Genomic DNA, 22879 nt, shown 5'->3' with positions numbered 1-22879 from the left:
CATAAATGTGCACAACCTACATGCTAACAAAAAAGTTGTTTCATTTAAAATATTTAATTCTCATATCTTAGGTATTTTGACTGTACATGCTACAGGTCAGACAATAATGTGGCAAACATTACAGAAAGAATGAATTTCATTTAGATAAATGAAACCCTTCCTGACTGAAGAGTATAAACTCCTGTCTCTTTGTGAGACAGCTGGAAACGCACCAATGCATCCGACACATTCTAGCACTGTTGATATACGTGTCTGTGTGGGCGTGTTTGCGCATGTAAACTCTGGCCTGTAGCACTTGGCTAGAGTTTAATGTCCGAGACCATTTTCAAGCTCACATTTAAAAACTAACAAGAACGTTTCCCATTTAATTTATGTGTGGATATACTGCATACCAACACATACATGTGGGTATACAGGGTATATCTGGCTGTGTTCATCTCAAATTTATCTTACAGCAATCTGAATCTATAAATCTTTTACATTTTGAATTATCTGTCACTGTAGGTTCATTCTAATTATAATCCAGAAGTTTAAACATTTTATCATGTATACTGCTCAAAAAAATAAAGAGAACACATAAACAGATCTTAGATCTTCATGAACTAAATATTCCAGTTGAAAATCTTTTATTCATTACATAGTGGTATGTTTTGAGAACTAAATAACATAAGAATGAACAATAGAAATTAAAATCATTAACGCCTGGAGGTTTGGAAACATACACAAAATAAAAGTGAAAAGATCAGATCCCAGACAGACCCAACTTCTGTGTAAATTCCTCAAAACAATTCAAAATGAGTTTCACTGATGTGTGTGGCCTCCATGTGTCTGTGTACATGTCTGGGCATGTTCCTAATTAGATAAGAGACGTTCTCCTCAGGGATCTCCTCCCAAACCTGGATTACAGGTATCAGTCAACCCCTGGACAGTCTATGGTGCGACGTGGTGGTTGTGAATGGAACGTGGATGGATGTCCCAGAGGTGCTTGATTGGGTTCAGGTCTGGTGAACCCAATCTGGTGAACCCAATCAAGCACCAGTCCATAGCATCAATGCCTCAATGCCTTTATCATGCAGGAACTGCTGACATATGAAAAAATCATGATGTTACATTCACATAGGTGAAAAAGTGTGTGTGTGTGTGTGTGTGTGTGTGTGTGTGTGTGTGTGTGTGTGTGTGTGTGTGTGTGTGTGTGTGTGTGTGTGTGTGTGTGTGTAAGGGGGGGTCAGACTTTACTATTTTTCTCTTTTCATCCATTGTCTTTTGATGCTTGAGAATATAATATTCACCCTGTAAAGGGTATTTAATTTATTTGATAGTATCTTCATTATTTTCTGCAGCTAAATATGGATTTTTGTGTATTTTTCTATCAAATGAACCAATTAAAACGATTTGTGTTTTCACTTTTACTGAGCTGTTAACTGACTGACTGGTTCAGAATTTCATCCCATTTTGTGCCACTGTGATGTATTATAAAAGACTGTGTTGGCCTTTGTCCATGGCTGGACCATATTAAAATGGCACTGGGACTTTTTCTGATACTCCAGAACCTCACCAGTTCTTTAAAGAAACTGTGGTTCTTTAATGTTTCATAAACTAATTTTGTGGATTAGACCCCCATCTTGGGTAACATCTGACCAACTGACATAGAACCACGAACTGGTCAAACAAGCTTTGCAGCTGTACAGTGTAACTGCACTGATAAAATAAAGTGTGAACATTTGAACAATGAAAAGTTTAACTGTCTTTGTAAGTCAGAGAGATGGTGTAAGCATGCTCTTGTGTGTGTCAATAGGGAGGAGAATAAATTTAATTAGATTCTGGCTGGAAAAAAATAAAGAACAACTCTTTCATTCCACCTGTCCTTGCCTATGGAAATTGAGTTTAAAACATACTATTATTATGAAAATAATTTGTCTAAACTTTTCCATTACTTTGATGGGGTGAACATGAGTAAGAATGCTTAAGACTGACACTTGGTAACTGATTTTTTTTTTTCTTCCTAGTGGCTCCATAGGTCCAAAAAACATTTGGATAAAAAATGTTAGAATTTTGAATGTAAGTTCAGTCTTCAAAAAGAAGTGTGATATATAAATAATGTTTTGTGTTTCCTGAGGCAGGGAATTTTGTGGCAATACGGGCATGCACATGTATATGTGAATGCACAGAGCATTCCTGGATTCAAAAGATGCAGGGCTGAAAAGGGAGTGATTGTTAAAGATGAATGGCAAAGGCAAATGATGATGACAGAGACTAACAGTGTGACCTGTTATTCAGATTAAAAAAAGAAACTAGTTAAACACTTTAGGGACAAAGTGCAGTGTTCCTAAATGCAATGTAATCACATGGCACTGTGTCTCTACTTCTGCTTACCTTTGGAGTACCCCTCTGAGCCCCGGGCATTACAAGCTACTTTCATCCCAATCTTCAAGATTCAAGCTCACACAGCTGAGAAATGTATTCTTATATTGTGGTGAACACCTATGGAGAAACACTTTTTATTTAAAGTAGGTAAGATAATTGGAGCGCTTTTTTGTTGGTTGTTTTTTGTTGTTGCACTTTGCCATTTTTTGTGTGGCGCAATACATTGAAATTACAAAAAGCCTACTTTTATCCTCACATATACTGTCATCCAATACTCAGTAATAAACTGTAAATACAGTAAATGAGTAGATGTGTTGTAAAAGAACAGTAAAATATCGGGGCAATCAATTCAGCACATAGGAAAAACATCAATAAAGAATCGTTTGTGTGTATGTGTCCCACTTGCTTCATTATACATTTATTTGTGACACTGTCTTTTTGAAAAGGCAGATAAGCTTTTGAAAGCATTATTACCACAGATGGAGTGGGAAGGGTTATATGATTTGACCACGGTTGACTATAGACTTCAAGCTATGAAAGTCTCACCAGTGTCCTGTTAGAATTATACTTTTTGTAGTGTTTGCTGAGTCACGCTTTCCCTAAAGTATTTTCCAAAATGGAAGCCATTAGTCACACTGACTATTTTTCTAACACTTTCCAAAAATATGTCCTTAAATAGATGAAATCAATATACAATTTAGCCTTTTCTCTTCAGGATAATAAGGCCCATGTCGGGCTACTTCCCTCTTTTGCTTGAAGTTAGAGTTTGGCAAACTTTTTTATGAGAGGTCACACTCAGTTAATCCTAATTGTAATCAAGCCTCTGCTTTCTGTGCTCCAGAAAAGGGCTGTATTTTCTTTGGAGTGATTACAATCGGCATCTATCGCCCCGAGGTCAAATTCTGTTGAGTTTTTTAGCGTACTGAGTATGCCTGTTTTCTTTGTTATTTGAACCATGCTCACAATGCTTTGATGATTAGCCTGTGGCTTTGTTTCTACGTCAAAGCTGCTTTTGAGAAAGCGTGGTTGTTGGAGTTGTAGAGATGGTGCGATAATGCTGTTGTTTAGATGTTTTGATAAAGCTGGAGGCGATAAATCTAAGAACTAAATGCATTTTGAAGGTCCAGCCTATTTATGTAATATTTTTTCCCTTAATCTAATCTTTGTAGCATGCATACCTATTTTTTGTTGCTTGCTATTAAGATGATTAATCCACCTATTTGCTTGTCCTTGCCTCCCTCCCTTTCTGAATGACTCACTCTGTAGCTCCTGCAGAGCCTTTACTGTGCAAGTTTGCTGATGGAGGCCAGAAGAAAAGGCAGACCCAGGTCAAATATCCTCAGAATGGTCGACCATGGACACGAGAAGGAGAGGTAAGGCTTAGAAGTTTATCAAATCTTTAAAAAGAGCTTGCCAGAAAAGATTCCCTTCGTTGGTCACAGAGGTTTATTCAGTTGTAATCCATAAGTCTTTCTCCCGTTTTCTTCATCTGAATGAGCAAATAAGGTTCACTGAGGAGAAAATTGTAGAGTTAAATAAACCAAATAAATTCTGTTATTCTAAATGAGCTGCAGAAGGACAACAATATATTCACAAACCTTTTTTTACACCATGTTGTGGTTAGCTTTGGAGCCTAAAAATAACAGTAATGTTAACAAATCAGTAACCATTCTGTAGTAAACTAAACTCTTTTGTACTAAAAGAATTTAGCAAAAAAGAGTTTATAATCAGAACAGTGAGACAGCCTCCCTCCAGGGCTATTATCAGCATTCATTCAAATGCTCCAAGTCAAATTAGAGATGCTGCTGACAATGAAAGCTGACATATATACAACTGAAATATAAGGTTTCAATAGACATCAACGCCAAGTTGTTTTTTATCTTTGTTGAAGCTTCCACCTCCAGACTGTCATCTTCAGCAGAAATAAAACCTTGCAAAGAAGATTGAAACTAGACCGACTGTTGCGCAATGATTGAGTTCAGATTTTTAGTGTCGATACCAAAGCTTCAATTTACAGAACAAAGGAAAGTGAATAATAATGTCAACACCCACACATGGAGAGCAGTTTTCCTAATGCTCACATTACATGGAGGTTGGGAAAGAGCAGGGTGGCGAATGAAATGGCACCAGACTGTGACTGTGCTGCAACAAGAGCCACCACAACAACAACAAGACGTGCCGTGTTTGTGTTTGACCTTCGTGGGTGTCTGCCTGAAGCAGGCACAGATTGCAGCTTTAGTTTTTATTTATGAGAGAAAACAGTGACGCTTCATTCCAGGACTTCCTTCACTTTACAGCAGATCTCTTGGTGTTAGCTCTTCTTAGTCAATGTCCTGTTGTCAACATTTGCTATGGTTTTTAATGTGAAATAAATGATCGGTGATTTCACTGAGATTCCCCACACATTTGTCAGTGATCCAAGTCCTGACGAGCCTCACTTGGCTCTGAAACATCTTGTCAGAGGTTTACACATTTTGTCCGAGCCAGGTCTCAGAGTCCAGGCTGACTAATAGAGACATCTGGCCGTGGAGCTGGTTTGTGGTGCTTCACTGCGCCCTCACACTCAGTCAGCCGATCCTAATCTCCCAGAGTCCCTCACTCCTAAATGAGTCTGGCCTTGGGAAATTGACATGAGCACATATCACACACACAGTCCCTCACACATGCATTTGTGCAGAGAGCCACACATAGGGTACCCTTGCAGCTGTACAGCAGCTGAGGAATGTTAAAATGTAGAATTCTTAGGCATGGTTAATGTAGTTTTTCGTGCTTTCTGTCAGTTGTTTAGAGCTGAAATATAAGTGAATCCACAAGGGTTACATTAATTCCTAACATTTAATGTTGTTAACGGTGTATTGCTTCTTCAGTCAGTCACCCCCTTTTTTGGAAGGAGTGTTTGAGGAAAAGCCCAACTATGCAGTAGAGTTCAGCATCAGGGCATCCTGTCAAACCATGCACTAGTTCGAAGAGTAACGCCCTGTGTGGAGTACGGAGCAACTTATAAATGAAGACTGTGGAAGTGAGGAGTAAAAACACAGAGAGGAAGAGAGAGATGTGGAGAAAATTAAAGATGAGAGCACTAAGACACTGTTGTTTTTATAAGTTTGTTGCAAAATTGCCAAGAAGTGGTCAGATGCTTAAAGATCTTAATCAAACTTTTAAAAAAAAATGACACACAGTCTCATATTTAAATAGCAGAGATGAGTCTGTCTCAGAGCATACTAAGAGAAGGGAAGAGAAGGGAGTTGTGTAGCCATACCTTATCCATTTGATGTACACTGACTGGAGTAATAATAATTTAACTCCGTGTCCTGAATATTGACACTGAAAACCTCCAATGTTATGTCCACTTACTGTTTCATGAGCAAGCCATCTTACATTTGAGATAGTAATGAATCACAAACAGAAAACAGTATACATATTAAATAGATTATTAATTATTAATTATTATTATTATTTAGTTAGTTAGTTTTTTGAGGAACTTATTCAGTTAAATTAAGTTTGGGCTCATTTTAATCTAATTTGGTTAAGTAGTTTTTGGACTTTTGGCGATATCTAAATGAATAATTGATTGCTATATACAAACTTTAAAATCCTTTATTTCTCTCCACTTTGTCTTGTTTCTGCTCTTTCATGTATTCACCAACTGTATAACTGTGAATACAACAAATTAAGTTTAAGTTTGGTTGTCTTGCCCTTCAAATGCTTATTGCAGTTTACTTTCTATTTAAATCAAATGCATGTAAACATTACAATTTTACTACATTTATTTTTAGATTACCAGGTATTAATTTGAGATCTGGTAGCTTGCATAGTGGTTTCACAGCAAGAAGTTGATTCTCAGTGTGGAGTTTGCATGTTCGCCATCTGCCAGTGTGGATTTCAGTATTTCAGCTCCCCCCACAGTTCAAAATATGCATGTTAGGTTTATTGGTGATTCTGAATTAATCAAAGGTCTACAAGGTTTACTCTACCAGGGGACCCTGGTGTACTATACTGAAATACTGTAAACAGTGGGCATGATCAGAAAGGTCTATGAACCAAGGTAAATAGAAGAGTTGTGTAAATCACAATAAAGACTCAAAAAGTGCAAAAAGAAATTTGCAGAAATATAAATGGGTACAAATTGTGTCTCAATTATTTGTGGTTGTTTTGTGTCTTTGTACTCCATAAAATGAGTGCGGGGCATTTTACATGTTGTTGCCCATAGTTTTTATAATCCACCTATGACTAAATTAGATTTTATTAATTAACATGTAAAAATAAAACAATAAAAATAATTTTAAAAAAAACACACAAATTAATTAAATATTATTTTCAGCTACTTATATTTCAATGTCTGTTTCTCTCTTTCTTTCTTCTAAACAGAGTGGTATGGCACTAACGTATGATCCCACAGCGATGCAGAATGGGTAGGTGGAGAATTTAATGTGTTATTTCTTTAGCACTCATTTAAATACCATTGATCAACTAAGTTTATAAAATATAAACAAAGCTAGAATTAGATACAGTTAAATTAGAAAGACATTGCCCTCTCTTTATCTTAAACATTTGGTGATTGAAGGCATGTCTTTCAGAATCTGTATCCATTCTTGGTGAATAGGCAGTTCCTGCCATCACCGTATGATTTTATACTTCCTAATCCTTCATGCATTTTTGCATTGATCACAAAAACAGCAACTCAACATATGAATCAATGAATGAGTAGCGAACAGTCTAGTGAAAAGAAATCCAGAGAAAAAAATCATTTTATATGTATTTTTCAAGGGTTTTTGTTTGTTTTTACTTACCCCTAATCACTTGTGGCTTCTTAACTGATGCTTCCCAGCTTGGTGGTTTGCGACCCTTTGACTCTACAACAGCTAAATTAAAACAAGATGGGGAAAAAAAGACTAGGCCATAGGGAAATGCTTTAATTTAATTTCCTCACTGTAATTTGATGTTATTTCTTAGTGTTGTTCTCATGTAACTTTTGTCTTGATTGTTTTGTTATGTATTTGTTATATACATTAGTAAAAAATATACAATAATAGAGGATTATATTTGTTTATTTAAAAGTCCCATATTATACATTTTTTCAACAATTTCATATGGGTGTCAGTGGTCCAACAACATTGCTTTCAAAGTGTATTACCTCAAATTCAGCCTTGGTCCTTAATTTCAGCCATTAGAAATGTGGTTCTAGTGAGCTCTAATGAGAACGGGCTGTTTCAGTGTCTGAACCTTTAAATGTTCGTGAGTGGTGCCCGTTCACACCCCTCTCTGGGAGAGGATCTGGCTTTTGTTGGCCCCCACTCTGTGAATTTAGAGGGCAGGCTCAGTGAGCCGTGGGGGCGGGTCAATGACAGTATCCACTACCAGGGGCAGATTTTAAATAATGGCTGATTTCAAATTTGTTTTTTTAACTGACTTTAACTGAATGAATTCTTCAACTGCATTTGAAACAAAAAGTCCTAAACTATTAGTACTGTCATGTTTCTTTTATACTCAGTCGTGACACCCTCACATATCACTAATTATTCTGCACAGTGAATAATCCACCAGAGCATTTTCTTTTTTCTATTTTTAATGAAAATGTTTTTCTCTTTGTCACACTCACCACTTTTTTCAAGTATTTTCATAGCTTTGATGGCTAGATTTGTTTTGACTTTCTAAATAGAAAGACTTTTTTTGAAAGTTGCTGAAAAATCATTTCCTTTGTACTTGTGTCTGCTAAAGTTCAAATCAATGAAAATTTCTTTCTGCATTTTAAAAAATCCAAAAGTTCTCTGGAAATTCAGTTTGTACATGTTTTGTCTTTTGGTGCCCAGTCTTTGGTGGGGTACCAGTACTATTCTATAAACAGGCACAAAGTTATACTTCATTATAAGCCTTCATTGAAAACATTCATCAGCCAACCATCAACAGGGTAGTAAATTGTTGCAGAAGCACTTGAATCCAAATGAGGCCATACTCACTGTACTGAAAATGCAATCAAACTGACAAAGAACACAGTAGTTGTTAACACTCATACACATTTACTTTGTCTTTCTCCAACTGATGCAGATGGATCATTTATTTATGCACCTATGCATACAAGCTGTCAGACATGTTGGTTTTAATTACAGACAAAGAAGATGGGTGATGTTGCAGTGCCACTGTAAGACTTTCATCAGCCATGGCTCTCTGTGGTGCTCCCCAGCTTAATGCAGAGAGCAGTGGGACTGGCTGTTTCAGGAGGAAATTGGAGATTGGTCCTGTCTGTCAGGAATGCTTCTGGTGATGCGATCCCAGGAGATGATTCCCTACAGCACTGTGTTCCTCTTTTCCTCCTCTAGTCAGTTCAGTCCTCGAGCCTTTTTCATCCCTACTTTCTCCAATTATCACAGTTGGATCTCTGTTTTGCTTTCCTTTACATTCTTCATCTTAAAATAAAAATCAGGCTTCTTTTCCTTGCTTGGCGTCAACTATTTTTTGACATTTTTTTCACTGTTTAAATTTATCCCTGCCTTCTGCTCATTCTTGCGTTCTGTTTCTCAGCAGCCACTTAGTTTCGGTCATCACTGGTGTCTTTTTTGTGTGTATGTTTGCACATGCATAAATGTATGCTTACACACTAGCATCTGTGCGCTTGTGGTGTTTAAGCCCTTTCCGACCTCTCTTCCGAGGTCATCCAAGCTCCTTCCGGCAGAGAGCTAAATGACTGTGAAATGCTAATGTAGCTAATTAGAGAGGCAAAAAGCAAGGAGGGTAGGGATTTGAATAAAAATGGAGGGCTGAACGGGGTCAAGAGGAGTGCAAAGGCAAAACTAAAGTCAGCCCAAGGAGAGGAGAAGGGTACGAATCAATTACAGACTTGCTAGTCTCTCTGAACTTTAGTACAGCTGGTTTGTAGGGTCTAATGCCATAATATTATTGCAAACATATGTTCTTACTGGCCAAGCTGCTGTGGCTTGAATCATGTCCTTTCTTTTATTAAGATAAAGCATTGATTGTGTCCTTCTTTCTTCATTTTTCTAAAATTTACTGAGACACCTCTGCTGTCCTTTGCAAACTCATGCTTTTTTCTCTAAGGTCAGCACTAAATCATTCAACAATTTTTTAGGGCAAAGTCCTGACAGAGCACCTAGATCACAGCAGAGGTTAAATTCAATCCTGTAGTAATGTTCTCTTTGCAATTACATGTTTAGTGCATTGTTTAAACGGCTGTGCTGGAGTCCCCATTGACAGTTTGCTGCTCAGGGCTAATAGCCTCCATCAATAACCTTGGATCTGCCCTCTGCCTACTACTTCTCTCTCTCAATACACATCAGTCTAATGAAAAATACAATAAACACAATCAGACAACCGTATTGAATCACCCTGCTGCTTTCCCTTATTTGTATTCATCAATGACAGTAATACAGTATCTCTAATGTAAGTCATATATTAACTTCATTGCCAAAAAGATGGATCTATACCACTACATTATCAGTAAAGGTTGTTTTTTTTAGTTTTGTTTTTTTATAGTCAGTACAAGCACATTTAAGTTTTACTCTAGGTCCATGTGTGTTTTTCCCCACCTTCAATCTTTTCACAGTACCCATAGTAAGAAATTCATACTTTCATACTTACTTTATTCATACATACATACTTATGTATGTGTATGTATGTATGTATGTATGTATGTATATATATATATATATATATATATATATATATATATATATATATATATATATATATATATATATATATATATATATATATATATATATAAATATTTTACACATTGAATTTCTGAAACCTAAATACATGATTAAAAAAGGGGCCATCTTTCATTTTTATTTAATATTATCTTCTTCAAATAAAAGTCAGGTTGGGACCAGGTGACCGAGTCAGCTACTGTAGAATATTTAATTTCTTAACCTTTGGAAGACATTTATTTACATCCTCAACATGTCATAGGTGATTCTCCACCTCTACTGTAAAGTGTAATCAACTTTGCTATTTGGTTGTGTGAGCAGACAATAGGATAATTACCTTTGTCTTTGGTCACATAATCAATAAGTGAAATAGGGTCATTGAAAGCTCTGCTTGCCCATTCCATCACACTTCCTCCATGTGTTTTACTTATGATGTTCATTGCTTTGGATCATAAATTGTATTTTTTTGTCATACTGGTACAGTTTTGTCTGAGTTCCAAGAATCCTGTTTAATAACTGGTTTTGCTTTATAGCATTTTATATACATATATTACGGGGCAATTGCTAAGCAGCTTGGTGAAAAAAGATCCACTGTCGGAGCAATCATTAGAAAATGGAAGAAGCTAAACAGGACTGTCAATCTCCCTCGGACTGGGGCTCCATGCAAGATCTCTCCTCATGGGGTCTCAATGATCCTAAGAAAGGTGAGGAATCGGCCCAGAACTACACGGGAGGAGCTGGTCAATGACCTGAAAAGAGCTGGGACCACCGTTTCCAAGGTTACTGTTGGTAAAACACTAAGACGTCATGGTTTCAAATCATGCATGGCACGGAAGGTTCCGCTGCTTAACCAACACATGTCAAGGCCCGTCTTAAGTTTGCCAATGACCATTTGGATGATCCAGAGGAGTCATGGGAGAAAGTCATGTGGTCAGATGAGACCAAAATAGAACTTTTTGGTCTTAATTCCACTCACTGTGTTTGGAGGAAGAAGAATGATAAGTACCATCCCAAGAACACCATTCCTACTGTGAAGCATGGGGGTGGTAGCATCATGCTTTGGGGTGTTTTTCTGCACATGGGACAGGGCGACTGCACTGTATTAAGGAGAGGATGACCGGGGCCATGTATTGCGAGATTTTGGGGAACAAACTCCTTCCCTCAGTTAGAGCACTGAAGATGGGTCGTGGCTGGGTCTTCCAACATGAAGCATATCATAGGTTTTAGAGTGGCCTAGCCAGTCTCATGACCTAACCCCAATAGAAAATCTTTGGAGGGAGTTCAAACTCAGTGTTTCTCAGCGACAGCCCAGAAACCTGACTGATCTAAAGAAGATCTGTGTGGAGGAGTGGGCCAAAATCCCTCCTGCAGTGTGTGCAACCCTGGTGGAAAAACTACAGGAAACGTTTGAGCTCTGTAATTGCAAACAAGGGTACTGTACCAAATATTAACATTGATTTTCTCAGGTTTAATACTTATTTTCCTCACTGTATGTGTGTGTCTATATATATGTATGTATGTATGTGTGTGTGTGTGTATATAATGTGTGTATCCATGTGTATATATATGTGTGTGTGTGTGTGTGTGTGTGTATGTATAATTTTTTTTTCCCTTGGGGCTAATGGAATTGTCTTTATAGAGTCATGTGAAAATCAAATTACACCCTCTTTGAATTCCAAGTCTCTCATACAATATTTAATTCAGTTCCGGTGTCAATTCACAACAAAGTCGTCTCAAGACATTTTCAAAGATACAGTCCAATTCATTGTAGTCCAATTATAATCCAATTTTTAAAAAATCCATTAAACAATACAGATTATTCCATTTTATAATAACTGTTCATATGAGACAATTCATAGAATTAATTGCAAAGTAAATGCAGGCTGATGGTTTAGATGCGGTAGATTTTTTTTGGTTAGCTCAGAGAACTCAACAGGAGAGAAACGATCCAAACGAAAATCAGGTTCTGCAAATGTTTATAGGGATGATGCACTTGAGATATCATCAGTAGGGGGAAGGATGTTGTGGATGTCTTTTTTTTTTTTTTTTCAAATAAAAACTATTTTTATTTGTGAAGACACTCATAAAGTCATCATAGCTGAGAGTTAAAGGAATATCTCGAACGAGCTATGACACTTAGTTGTTCATGTTGACCTATATCAGTGATGTATAATAAGCAGTGCTGGCTTTGTGACAGGTTTCTCATTTGCTACTGAACATTCTTTCTAGGCTAGTGTTCTCCTCCAGCTGCAGATTTTCCTGCTACAGATCTTTTCTCCTTTAAGCAGTATTATCTTTCTTCTCTGAAATTCTGTTTTTCTTACTTTTACTTTCTTGATTTGTTCCCCCATTTTAGTCCTTTTAGGAATTTTAGCCACACCTGTCCTTGTTGTCTCTTTGTTTTTTTTTTTTGTTTTTTTTTTTGTCTTTTTTTCTTTTCATCTTCCCTGATCTTCTTTTCCTCTTCCAAATTGTTTCCCTGTTCAAACTTCTCCTCTTTCCTTTTCAAGTTCTTCAACCTTTCTTTGTCAATGTTCTCTTTCCGTTAAGCTTTTGGTCGCTTGCCTTCACCAAGTCAGCCTTCATTTTACCCTTTCTGCATCCATCCTCCTCATCTGAAACATTGTTTTAGCTTTCCATAAATTTCTTTTCTGTCTCCAATTTTTTTATCCACTCTCAAAACTTATTGAATTCTGATAGATGTACTTTTCCTGAACAAGCTTTTTCTTCATTCTTCCTCAGACTTGCTGCTCTCTGCAGCTCAGCATGCTGGTCCCATGCTTGTTGACTTTTTGTTACTTAGACACTTTATTCCTGTGAAAAGAAATCCAAAGGACTGAAATAATAAAGACGCAGCACGACAGCAAAACCTCCAGAATTATTTCAGATATAAAGCAATAATAAGTCACCGTCTAAGATGGCCTTGGGAGATACAAAATACAAATATACATTGAGCAAGGCACATGAAATAAGGAATGTGTGACAGCCTAAGTTAATAAATCCATCTTATCTCCATTTATTTAGCCATTGCACAAGTTTTGATGCCTCACTTGTCATGTTTCCTTTCTTTCAGTGTAACTTCTCATTTTCTCTTGGTCATCTCTGGTCATTGAGATTATGGATTGGTCTTTTCTTAACTAAATCTGGCAGCCAATGGACATCCAGTTTCTGATCAGTCAGGATGTCTTTTCCAAACTAGTTCCAGATGTCAGTGGTCGTCTATGAGTTGGCTTATCAGACTAATTCTGATCATCAATAGATGCTCAAATCATGCCGAGGACAAATGAACATCACATCAAACATTATGCTTTATGACCATGCACATAGTTTGCTCAATGGAAATATTCGGTATAACGTCAAAGGAATATGTTCTGTGCTAAACAAAAGTTGTGTCAATGTCCAAACATTTCTCGATTTATCTGTAGTCTACATGATTAAATTCAGTCATACTTGGCAATACCTTAAAAACATACTCTATGGTTTTGTATTAATACAACACATAGTACAACCATCAGAGCAAAACAATCCAAAAGGAAACTTAACTGTCTGAGTGAGACAGTCAAACTTATTCCAGGCAGCTGGAAATCAGACAGCCCGGCCTGCAATACTTTGACTAAATCTGAGGTTTTGCAGCTGAGGTGCAAGGCTGGTTCTGACTGGACAAATATGTGAAACAGTGAAATAACACAACACTGATTCCTCAGAGAGCCATTTTACCCTTGAATTGAGATGTGTCCTCTTGTTGCTGGAGATTGCAGAACCCAGCTATTATCTCCATAGACTGCGTATTGCATTGCATCTCAATCATATCTTAAAGAATTAAAACAAGAAACAAATTATACATGTCAGTATTATTTTGATAACTTTTTTTTTCTAAAAGAAAATTAAAAGTAAGTTAATCTCTCCCCTAATTACGAAAGACTTGATTTGTAGCAAGTAGCTCTTTATACAATCATGGCTGTGTTAGAGATAGAGAAGGGCTTCTCTTTCTCCCTCTGCCCCCCCTTTCCTCTCTTTGCCTTCCCTCCCTTGCTCCATTATTCAGTAAACAGACACTTTGGGATCGATCGGGCACAGCAACACGGCCTGGCGGATGAAACATGTCCTCTCTAGGTACACAATGATAAATAAAGCTCTGCGAGCCACAGCATTCTACCGCTGCAGGGTTGAGGGGGTGAAAAGGAAAAAAAAAAAGAGATGGAGCAAAATCACAAGGGCAAACAGAGGTTTAGGCAGAGAAGTAAATAGTATGAAATGCAGATGTCACAAATGCAGCCTTCTCTATATGCGTAGGTGGGAATGTAAAGGGCAGAATTGAAATATTTCACCCACTCACACATTAAGGTGATAATTCATTATCATGCATAGCATCAAAGCAGAGTTCTTTGTAAAATGATGCAAACGCAAATGCAGTGTCAAGTTCCATCTGAAGACATCTTTGATGGTTTAGCACAGAGTGAAGCTGCAATATTCATTGTTTCCATGACAGCTTTGATGATATGTGATCTGTTTTGTCCACGTTGACTAGAAGTGCTCTGTGCAGTCAGAAACAAACAGGAGCTTATTTTCACCTTTGCATGTGGCAACATATGGAGAGCAAAAACTGTGGTATGACACCGACAATAAAGTTTTTCCATACAAAATCCTCTTTTAGCACACTCTTTGTTCAGATGTGCCTCACTTTCCTAAGCTTGTTTCATATAGATGATCAAAATGCTTTTGTGTTTGCATTATAGGTTCTACTCTTCGCCGTACAGCATCTCCACCAATCGGATGATTGCTCAGACATCAATCACACCCTTCATCGCTGCCTCTCCTGTCTCCACATATCAGGTGGGTGGATTCTCTCAGGAGCATGATGGATTTGACTAAGCCTTAAGGACATGTCAAGGAAAACAGTAATCAATTACTCATTACACTGTTACTCAGCCCAGCTGTGTCAGCTGATGGTTAAACGACTGCAAATAAGACATTGTTGTTTAACAAGTGTAGCAGCTAGCTTAGCCTTGGTGTCTGCACACAACTTTACAGAGGTCCAAACTCCCACTGCTGTATGTTAGTGGCTGTGATTCTACACTATATGATTCACCAAAATGAGTTTTTTCTAATGAAAGAGTTATTCTTTGTCATTTAGACTAGAGAAATGCTGACCCATACAAGTCCAGAACTGAATGGGTTATCAAAGGTTTTCCAACATGTATGGTATAGCAAGTCAGGTCAACAGCTAAAGTCCAATAGAACAGTGCAGCTAAAGGTCAGATCTGGTGCAGCGAGAACCTGATCATGCACCAGCAGAGATTTTGCGCTTTCAAATGCATGTTGTCATGCCAGAGTCCACACAAATTCCACAATAAGAGCAGAACTACCGGTGGCGGTTGGTATCAAAACGGCCAGGGACACTTCAGCCACCGGTGGTCACATGACAAGGACCAATTTTTGTTTATTAACATTGCAGATGCCCACGTTTAGAAATCACTAAACTAGAATTTACCATGTGTACATAACTACAAAAATGACCAGATTTCTCTGTGTTTCACCTGAATTCTAAGCTCTAAAACTGGTATGCTTGTATCCATACAAATGCAGGTAATAAAGAGTTCATTAATGCAGTAAAACAGAAAACTAGAAGAAGTGAAAGCTAAATTACACTGAGTGACTGAACCAGCAATAATCTTACATGGGATCAGGACTTTTGAAATATTGAATGACACTTTTAAATTGCCTGCACATCGAAATTGAGTTGAAATAAATTATTTTTGCTATTGCCTTAAAGTATTCCCAGGAGACATTGAACAAGCAGACAGAGGTAACTCTTCCACCAACAAAGCCTTAAACACAGAAGTTTGGTTATTGACTCCTTCCATTCATTACTGTTTTGTTTTTTGTTAAGCAGTGATAACACAGGCTTGCGCTGCCACACTCCTCCATTGATCTTTCATTCATAGGCACAAATGCTCCTTTAATCGCTCTCTACCCATGTGTCTCTTTCCTCCATACACAGAAACCAAACAAAGTCATGTTAACACTGGATGGATGTGGAGCTGTGGCTCTTTGAAAGCTTAAGTCAGTTCTTGATCCTTAGTTTGACAAACACAGATTTTAAAACAGACCCCAAACTTTTCCCACCGACTCTGAATAACACGAGAGGGTCCTGTAAATGAGAGACACAAATGCAAAGACACACCTTCAGCAGTGCAAAATTCACAGTCATATCCTGCTTTTTGAAGAAAACACAAGCAGAAATCTACTACCTTGCATCAGTTTAAGTCTCCATAGATAGAAACACTGTAGGTAGGTAAGCAAGCCTACACATATACACCTGAATATGTTATATATCTATACACACTGTATGATATCCTACATGTTGCAAAGTGTCCTTCGGGGACTTGTTTCCTACATTGGGGGTGGGTTTTGGGATGTGGGACAAGATGAAAGTAGCGATATGTGGCCAAGACAAGCTTTGATGATGTAACCCTCACTGTGAAGCGGTAACTGTTCCACTGTTTTGCTCTCTGTGCTCTTTGTAACCTCTCATAATTACAACATAACGTGTGGTATAGTGGACCCTCCATTGCTGCTTCGATGTACTTTAAGACACACTGCCGCAGGGACTGAGGCTCTGAAAAGAGCTAGTAAAGACTTGAGCTAATTATTCATTTTCTTTCTTCTCTTCTTTGGTTTTCTCATTTTCACTCTCTTCCTGTCATTCTTTATTGCAATTGTGCCTCTTTGTGTTTTCTCTTCCTCAATTTTGTACCCGCTTATAACAATCTTCTTTTTGATCTTTTCGCCTCATCTCTTCCTGACCTCCCTACTGTATCCTTCTACTCATGCTTATCCTCTCCTTTATTAATTACTTTATTTTTTGTGTCCTTCATTTTGTCCTACTCTCCATCCTTCCTCTTTCTATTTCCTTCATCATATCTGATCTCATTGTCGTCATCTCCTCCGGCTTCTCTTCTCTTCTCTTCTCTTCTCTTCTCTTCTCTTCTCTTCTCTTCTCTTCTCTTATTTCTACATAGGTCCAGAGTACCTCTTGGATGCCTCATCAACAGTATGTTATGCAACCTACAGTAAGTCTTTGAAGACGCCTTTCTTTCGTCTTTTGCGTCATGTCTTTGCATGTCCCAGTGGAGTCATTTTCTAATCCTTCAGTCCCTTACACTGATGTTTTTAAAATATCTTTCCTGAGCACAAGCATGTACCCATCTCAGTCTCATGTACTCATTAGCCTAATGATTTCAAAACTTATAAAAGAAAATGTGTTTTTTTTCTTCTTCTTCTTCTTTCAGCAGCTTCATGGCTGATTTTAACTCCAAAAGCAGAACTTATTGCATAAAAGAAAAGAATCAAATGTTTAATTTTGCATAGACTAAATTGGTCTTTAATGCTTTCTGTAACAACTTTATTAAGCTGTTGTTTAAATTTTCCTCAAATTATTCTCCAGTGATTCAGGAATGAAATTACTACTAATGACAAAAAGTCACTGACAAATCTGTAGCTCGTTCACTGCTGACTCAGAGTCTAAATCACTTCTTTAAAGCAGCTGACATGGCTCAGACTGAAATCTATTAGAGAAGATTGCTCTCTGCTGGACTGAAATGAAACTGCATGTACACTACCAGTCAAAAATTTGGACATATACCCATGTGTCAAAACCTTTGACTGGTACTGTACATACAAAAAAAATGCAGTTTTAATACATACTCTGTTTTTTAAGTGAATTTATAGCTGAAAATATCAATGCCCTAGACTATATACTGCATTTATAAGAAACTCTAATGCAAAGTACAAAGGTTTATGCTTGGCTGGAGAGCCTCACTAATCACTTGTGTGTTAGTTTAAAGAAGTTGTACTTTTTTTTTTTTTAGCTCTAACTGTTTATACAAAATTACACAGACACACAAAACTCATACTTTCTTCTCACACAAACATTTGTTTATTACTATGAAACAAAAAGATGTGTCCAAACACACCCGCACTTTCTGTATATTCACATGTACAGTCACATATATTGACTTTAAGAGTAGGTGTACAGTCAATAAAGACTGTACACCTACACTCACCTACCAGTTCTTTCTTCTGTTCTCATGGTGTTTAACAACATAACTGTTGTGATAAGCTGAGTTACAAGCGATTGAGCCCACACAGGCTTTACTCTGAGCACAGTGCAAAGCCTGGCATTATGTTACTACATCAACACACCTTATAAAATGTCTGTGCTTTCATTCAATCAAAGGACAGAATTAGAAATCAAAGGACATTTAATTAGAAAAAGGAGTATGTCACAGTATTGTCTTGCTTAAATGAGTGAGTAGAAACTGATAGAATCCATTGTACATCCATTGTCTATACCTGCTTATTTTAATGCAGGGTTGTGAGAGCTGGTGCTTATCCCAGCTGCTTTCTGATGAGAGGCAAGGTACACCCTGGACAGGTCACCAGTCCATCACAGGGCCAACACAAGCAGACAAACAACCACTCATACTCACATTCACTTCTAGGAAGAATTTAGAAACACCAATTAGCCTAGCACGCATGATTTTGGACTTGGAGAAACATGCAAACTCTGGCAGAATCAGCTGGAAAAAAAACATTAAAAGACTAAACAGACAAGAGGGAAATTATTAACAAGTTCAGAGAGAGTCTCTGGTGGAACTGAACCAGTGAACTAACTAGGTTGAATGACTCCCCAAGCGATGACATAATCACCACTAGTTCACACTTCTATTGGTCATGCTTGAGTTTAACACCCAAAGACTTTAAGTACACATCAGCTCCGAAAGAGTCCCATTCTGTTAGTAAAGAAGTAAAAGAGTTAAAGATAAGTGTAAGACAAGTGATCGTGTCCAAAGCGACTGGCTAAAGGCAGTTTCAAAATGTATCTGGACTTCTGTGATATCCCATAATTACACTGTCCTCCTCAGTGTTTTTGCAATGAAGAAATTTACAGTTTGACAGGCTTGTCATGCTATCGTGGAGATATTTCTTTTATCATATTTTTTGTTGTTTTCCTGTTATTGACAGTTTATACCTGAGTACGTCAGTTAGACTTTACTGAAACTGTCAGCTGTAGCTGTTGTTGACGAGAGAAGCAGCACAGATCTGGTGTATCAGTTATATACAGAGGAAGTCTGACTAATACTGTTTTACACAGTAGTCAAACATGTTGACTTCTGTCCTCTCTTCCTATCTGCCTTCCTCTTTGTGTCTATCTGGCAAATCCTAAACACATTCAGTTGTCATGTCTGATTAAAATTAAGTCCATGAGAATGGATAATACCCATCTGTAAATGTGTTTTCAAATAAATGTCCCATCTAATTATTTGGCAAGCAGCTTGATATGACAGCCTAAGACTCGAGAGAAGACAGGGAAAGATAGGAAGAGAAAACAAACAAATAAAAAATTCTGTGGATTTGACAGAGGGAGGACGGAGGAGAGAATCAGGCGCAGGGACAGCAGAGGAAAGAAGGGATTACAAAGAATAAATCGAGAACAAAGAGAAGGAAACAACTGCTGCAAAAGCATGCCTGGGCTGTGTGGTTTGCTCCCCAGCCTTGTCTATGCATAGTCAAAATCTCTGTTAGACAACAAAGGCGAAGGCTAGTCATTGTATTTCCTGGATACAGAGGAGCTTGGCAAATTAAAGCTGCATCGGGGAGGGAGACTGAGAAAAACACAGCAGCTTAATTCAGTTCCTATGGCAGCTGAGGCTTCCTCACTGCTGCGCTGCAGTTAATAATCACTAACTTTGATTGATGATGTGTGCTTCTTGACACATTTAGGTTGACACACTTGTGATCATCTTTGACACCTGATAAACACTCCCTCATTTAGTTTTTATAAGATTTTTACACACTTGTGGGCCCAAAACTGGAAGCTTGTAGAATGTATCAATGGCAAAAAGAAAAAAGAGTATTGTCCATTTTTAATGGCTTAGATATAAGCTTAAAGACACACTCTCTAAGATTAAGTTAGAGACACAGACATTACACACACCTACATACACTTAAAGAGAGCCTTAAGGATGATGTGTTTCTGAGCCTTGGTTGAATGCCCAGATTACTTGAACTGCCTGTCTTTACATCTTAATTAGTAAGAGGATGTCTTTGTGCATAATTACTCACAAATCCCCTTACAGGAAATGAATGTATTACCCTAACCATGCATAGAAAGAAAGACAAAAAAGACAGCTTATTGAAGGGCTGTAATAAGACATCCAAAGAATTAGGATTTCAGCTCTTCCTGAGTTGAATTGCCATGTTAAACCTTTTAAGTGGACAAAAGGGTGTGTATGATGAATATGTCAAAGAAAGCGCAGTTCAGTTCATACCTAAGCCTTCAAATGATGCACAATAATGTCTTTGTCTCTCTGTTTTCTGAGCTCATGTGTGGACAGAGCCGTCAGCCATGGATGCCTGCAGGTGCATGTACACACTGCAGCCAGGCAATTTTTTGCTTTATATAGGTCTGCAAAAATCCCCTGTGCTTTAGTGTGTTGAAAAGACAGACAGAGAAGATGTGTTTTCAATGTAGAAAAGGACATTTGAAAAGAATAATGCAAACATCTGCACTTCAATGAAAACCATTTGAGAGGGGACACATAATGCAGGTCGTTTGCATGTTCACACGCAGGGAAATCTGCAGAAAAGCTGCAGCTAGTGGTTTTCTCAATAAATAGATATTATTGTGCCTAACACTGCTTATTTGATGCTGCACAGTGCCTGCAGCATTAAGCAGATAACCTTTGAATAGGGCAAGTCACTCTGCTTCAGTTCTTTAAAAGAAAAATTACTAAGAAAGACAGGGTGGTGTGCAAGAGGGGCAAATGAGTGAAATTAGTTAAACAGATTTTTTATTTATTTTTTTTTTTTTTCCTTCAGGAACAACATCTGATGCAAGTGAAACATTAAGAAATACACATGCCTTACCATGTATAATTACACTCATCAAACTCTAGCTAATGCATAATATCCACATTCAGACACATGCAGATATCCAGTTAAACACATGTAGAGCTTTAAATCATAGCAGGTGGTTAGTCATTATAGGCTTCCTTTTTCTTTCTGCTGCCTTCTGCCTGTGTGGACACCTGCTGTGACACTGAATGAAGAAAGAGAGGATGAGAAGTTATTAAAAGAGAAAATGCGTTGTAAAGATGGACGAAAAGCTCAGATTTCAGCTTTTCTCCGGCTGGTAAATTTACCTGACTGAGCCAAAGCTTTGAAGGGTTTTGTGGGTACATCTGTTGATGGATCTGTTAGTTTTCTTTTGTGTGTGTGTTTGTATGTGTCGTTTCTTTGAGAAGCTAAGGACAGGGACTGCAGAGCATTTTCAGTAGCCATGTTGCTGTGTATTGCATTGCACCATTGTTAGCAGCTCTAACAGTCTTTGTATTGTCTGTGTGTCTGCATGTAAAGTTGACAGACATAAGGATCCTTACTAACAGATCCTCACCCTTGGGCTATACTGAAAAACTGTAAATGCTTTTATAAAGGTAGTCCAGTCAAAACTGTCAGAGGTGTGTATTTGTGTGGTTTGTTAGAGCAGCTGTCACGCCATAGTGCTGTGACTGTGCGAATGCCAAACTTTGAAACATTTACTTCTAAAACCAAGCCTCAACATGCATCAGAGGAGGCGTTGACTGCTCCGTGGAGCAGTGTTGGCACATTTCCACTGATGCTGTCTGTGCTCATGGGAAGTGTAGTTAAACAGCTATCACAAATGAACCTCTGCGGGGATTTTGTCAGGCATGTCAACACACACTGTAAGGATTCTCCTATTAAATGTTCACAGAGCTGTTGAAGTACAGCTCAAAGCATCAAAGCCCTTCACATAGTTTTACTGGAAAAACATTGCTGCTCTGTTCACAAGCATTGTTTCAACCCTGCCAGGTGAGCCAGCTTTCATTTCCAAGTCCAAAAGTTAAACTGTTTGTAGTTGTCATATTTACCTAGAAGCTGGATTAGCCTTGTTAGTTTAGCAAAGAAACTAGCTAAAAAAAAACCACAAGTTGGAAAAAAAGACAAAAATATTCCACATTTTCATAAACTCATTAGATATTATTGAGTTTGTGTTTAAGTTTGTTACCTCTAAAAACAAAAGCTAGTTGGATTTTCTTTTTGTTTGTTGAAAGTCTTTTTATTAAGCTAGGTTAAACTACCCATTGCTGTTGTTTTTCATATTTAAAACATGCAGCTGAAACCAGTTTTCTCATTTCAAATCTCAGCAAAAAAGCAAAATTTTATTCTCCAAATGTCAACCACAGCCCTGTTTGGATTCCTCTTGTTCCCTTTACCTTCAGCTCAGGGTTTACTTGCAAAATTTCTTCCACTTCAGTCTTCCCTCCTATGTTTAGAAATAGAATAAGAAACCTTTATTAGTCCCTCATTGAGGATATTGCTTTGTTGCAGCAGTAAAGATGCAGTAAGTGGAAGCACACAGGTGAAATAAAAAAAAAAATCACACACTCATACAATAAGTAATAATATGTACAGTATATGGTCTGACAGGGTGAGTATGTACAGGTTATATCATACCTCCCATGATAGTTAGCATCTTCTTTAACATTTTGATATTATTAGCCATTTTTTCTTTCTTCTTTTTATTCAACTGATGTTTGTTGTTGTTACAAAACTGCTTTAATAGAAGGAATGTGACTGGTTGTGTTTTCTCCGCTCCTGTTTTAGGGTGCTGTGATCACCCCAGCCGCATCCATTGAGCCCAGTTTGTCTCTTCACCCCTCCAGTGTAATGGCTCCTCTCACCCAGCAGATGAACCACCTCTCTCTGGGCCCCACAGGCGCCGTAAGTCTCTCCTTAATAATCTTCCAGCTGCCTGAATATATGTT

General features: G+C 37.8%; 1 protein-coding gene across 6 annotated transcripts in view; it reads left to right on the top strand.

Moving 5' to 3' along the window:
* LOC121641929 (RNA-binding motif, single-stranded-interacting protein 3-like) overlaps positions 1-22879 on the top strand; it is a 175867-nt gene that overhangs the window by 149111 nt on the left and 3877 nt on the right. For 5 of the 6 annotated variants that reach the window (XM_041988322.1, XM_041988321.1, XM_041988319.1 and 2 more), the window contains 5 exons: positions 3631-3737; positions 6733-6776; positions 14765-14861; positions 17051-17101; positions 22719-22835. In XM_041988322.1, the coding sequence (XP_041844256.1) occupies positions 3631-3737; positions 6733-6776; positions 14765-14861; positions 17051-17101; positions 22719-22835 (416 nt within the window). The remainder of the gene's footprint in view (positions 1-3630; positions 3738-6732; positions 6777-14764; positions 14862-17050; positions 17102-22718; positions 22836-22879) is intronic. The other variant, XM_041988323.1, reaches the window with a different exon arrangement.

Source organism: Melanotaenia boesemani, chromosome 6, assembly GCF_017639745.1.
Source record: "Melanotaenia boesemani isolate fMelBoe1 chromosome 6, fMelBoe1.pri, whole genome shotgun sequence".
Lineage (NCBI taxonomy): Eukaryota > Metazoa > Chordata > Actinopteri > Atheriniformes > Melanotaeniidae > Melanotaenia > Melanotaenia boesemani.
Note: the sequence above shows the minus strand (reverse complement) of the source record. Positions and strands in the feature narration are given on the sequence as shown.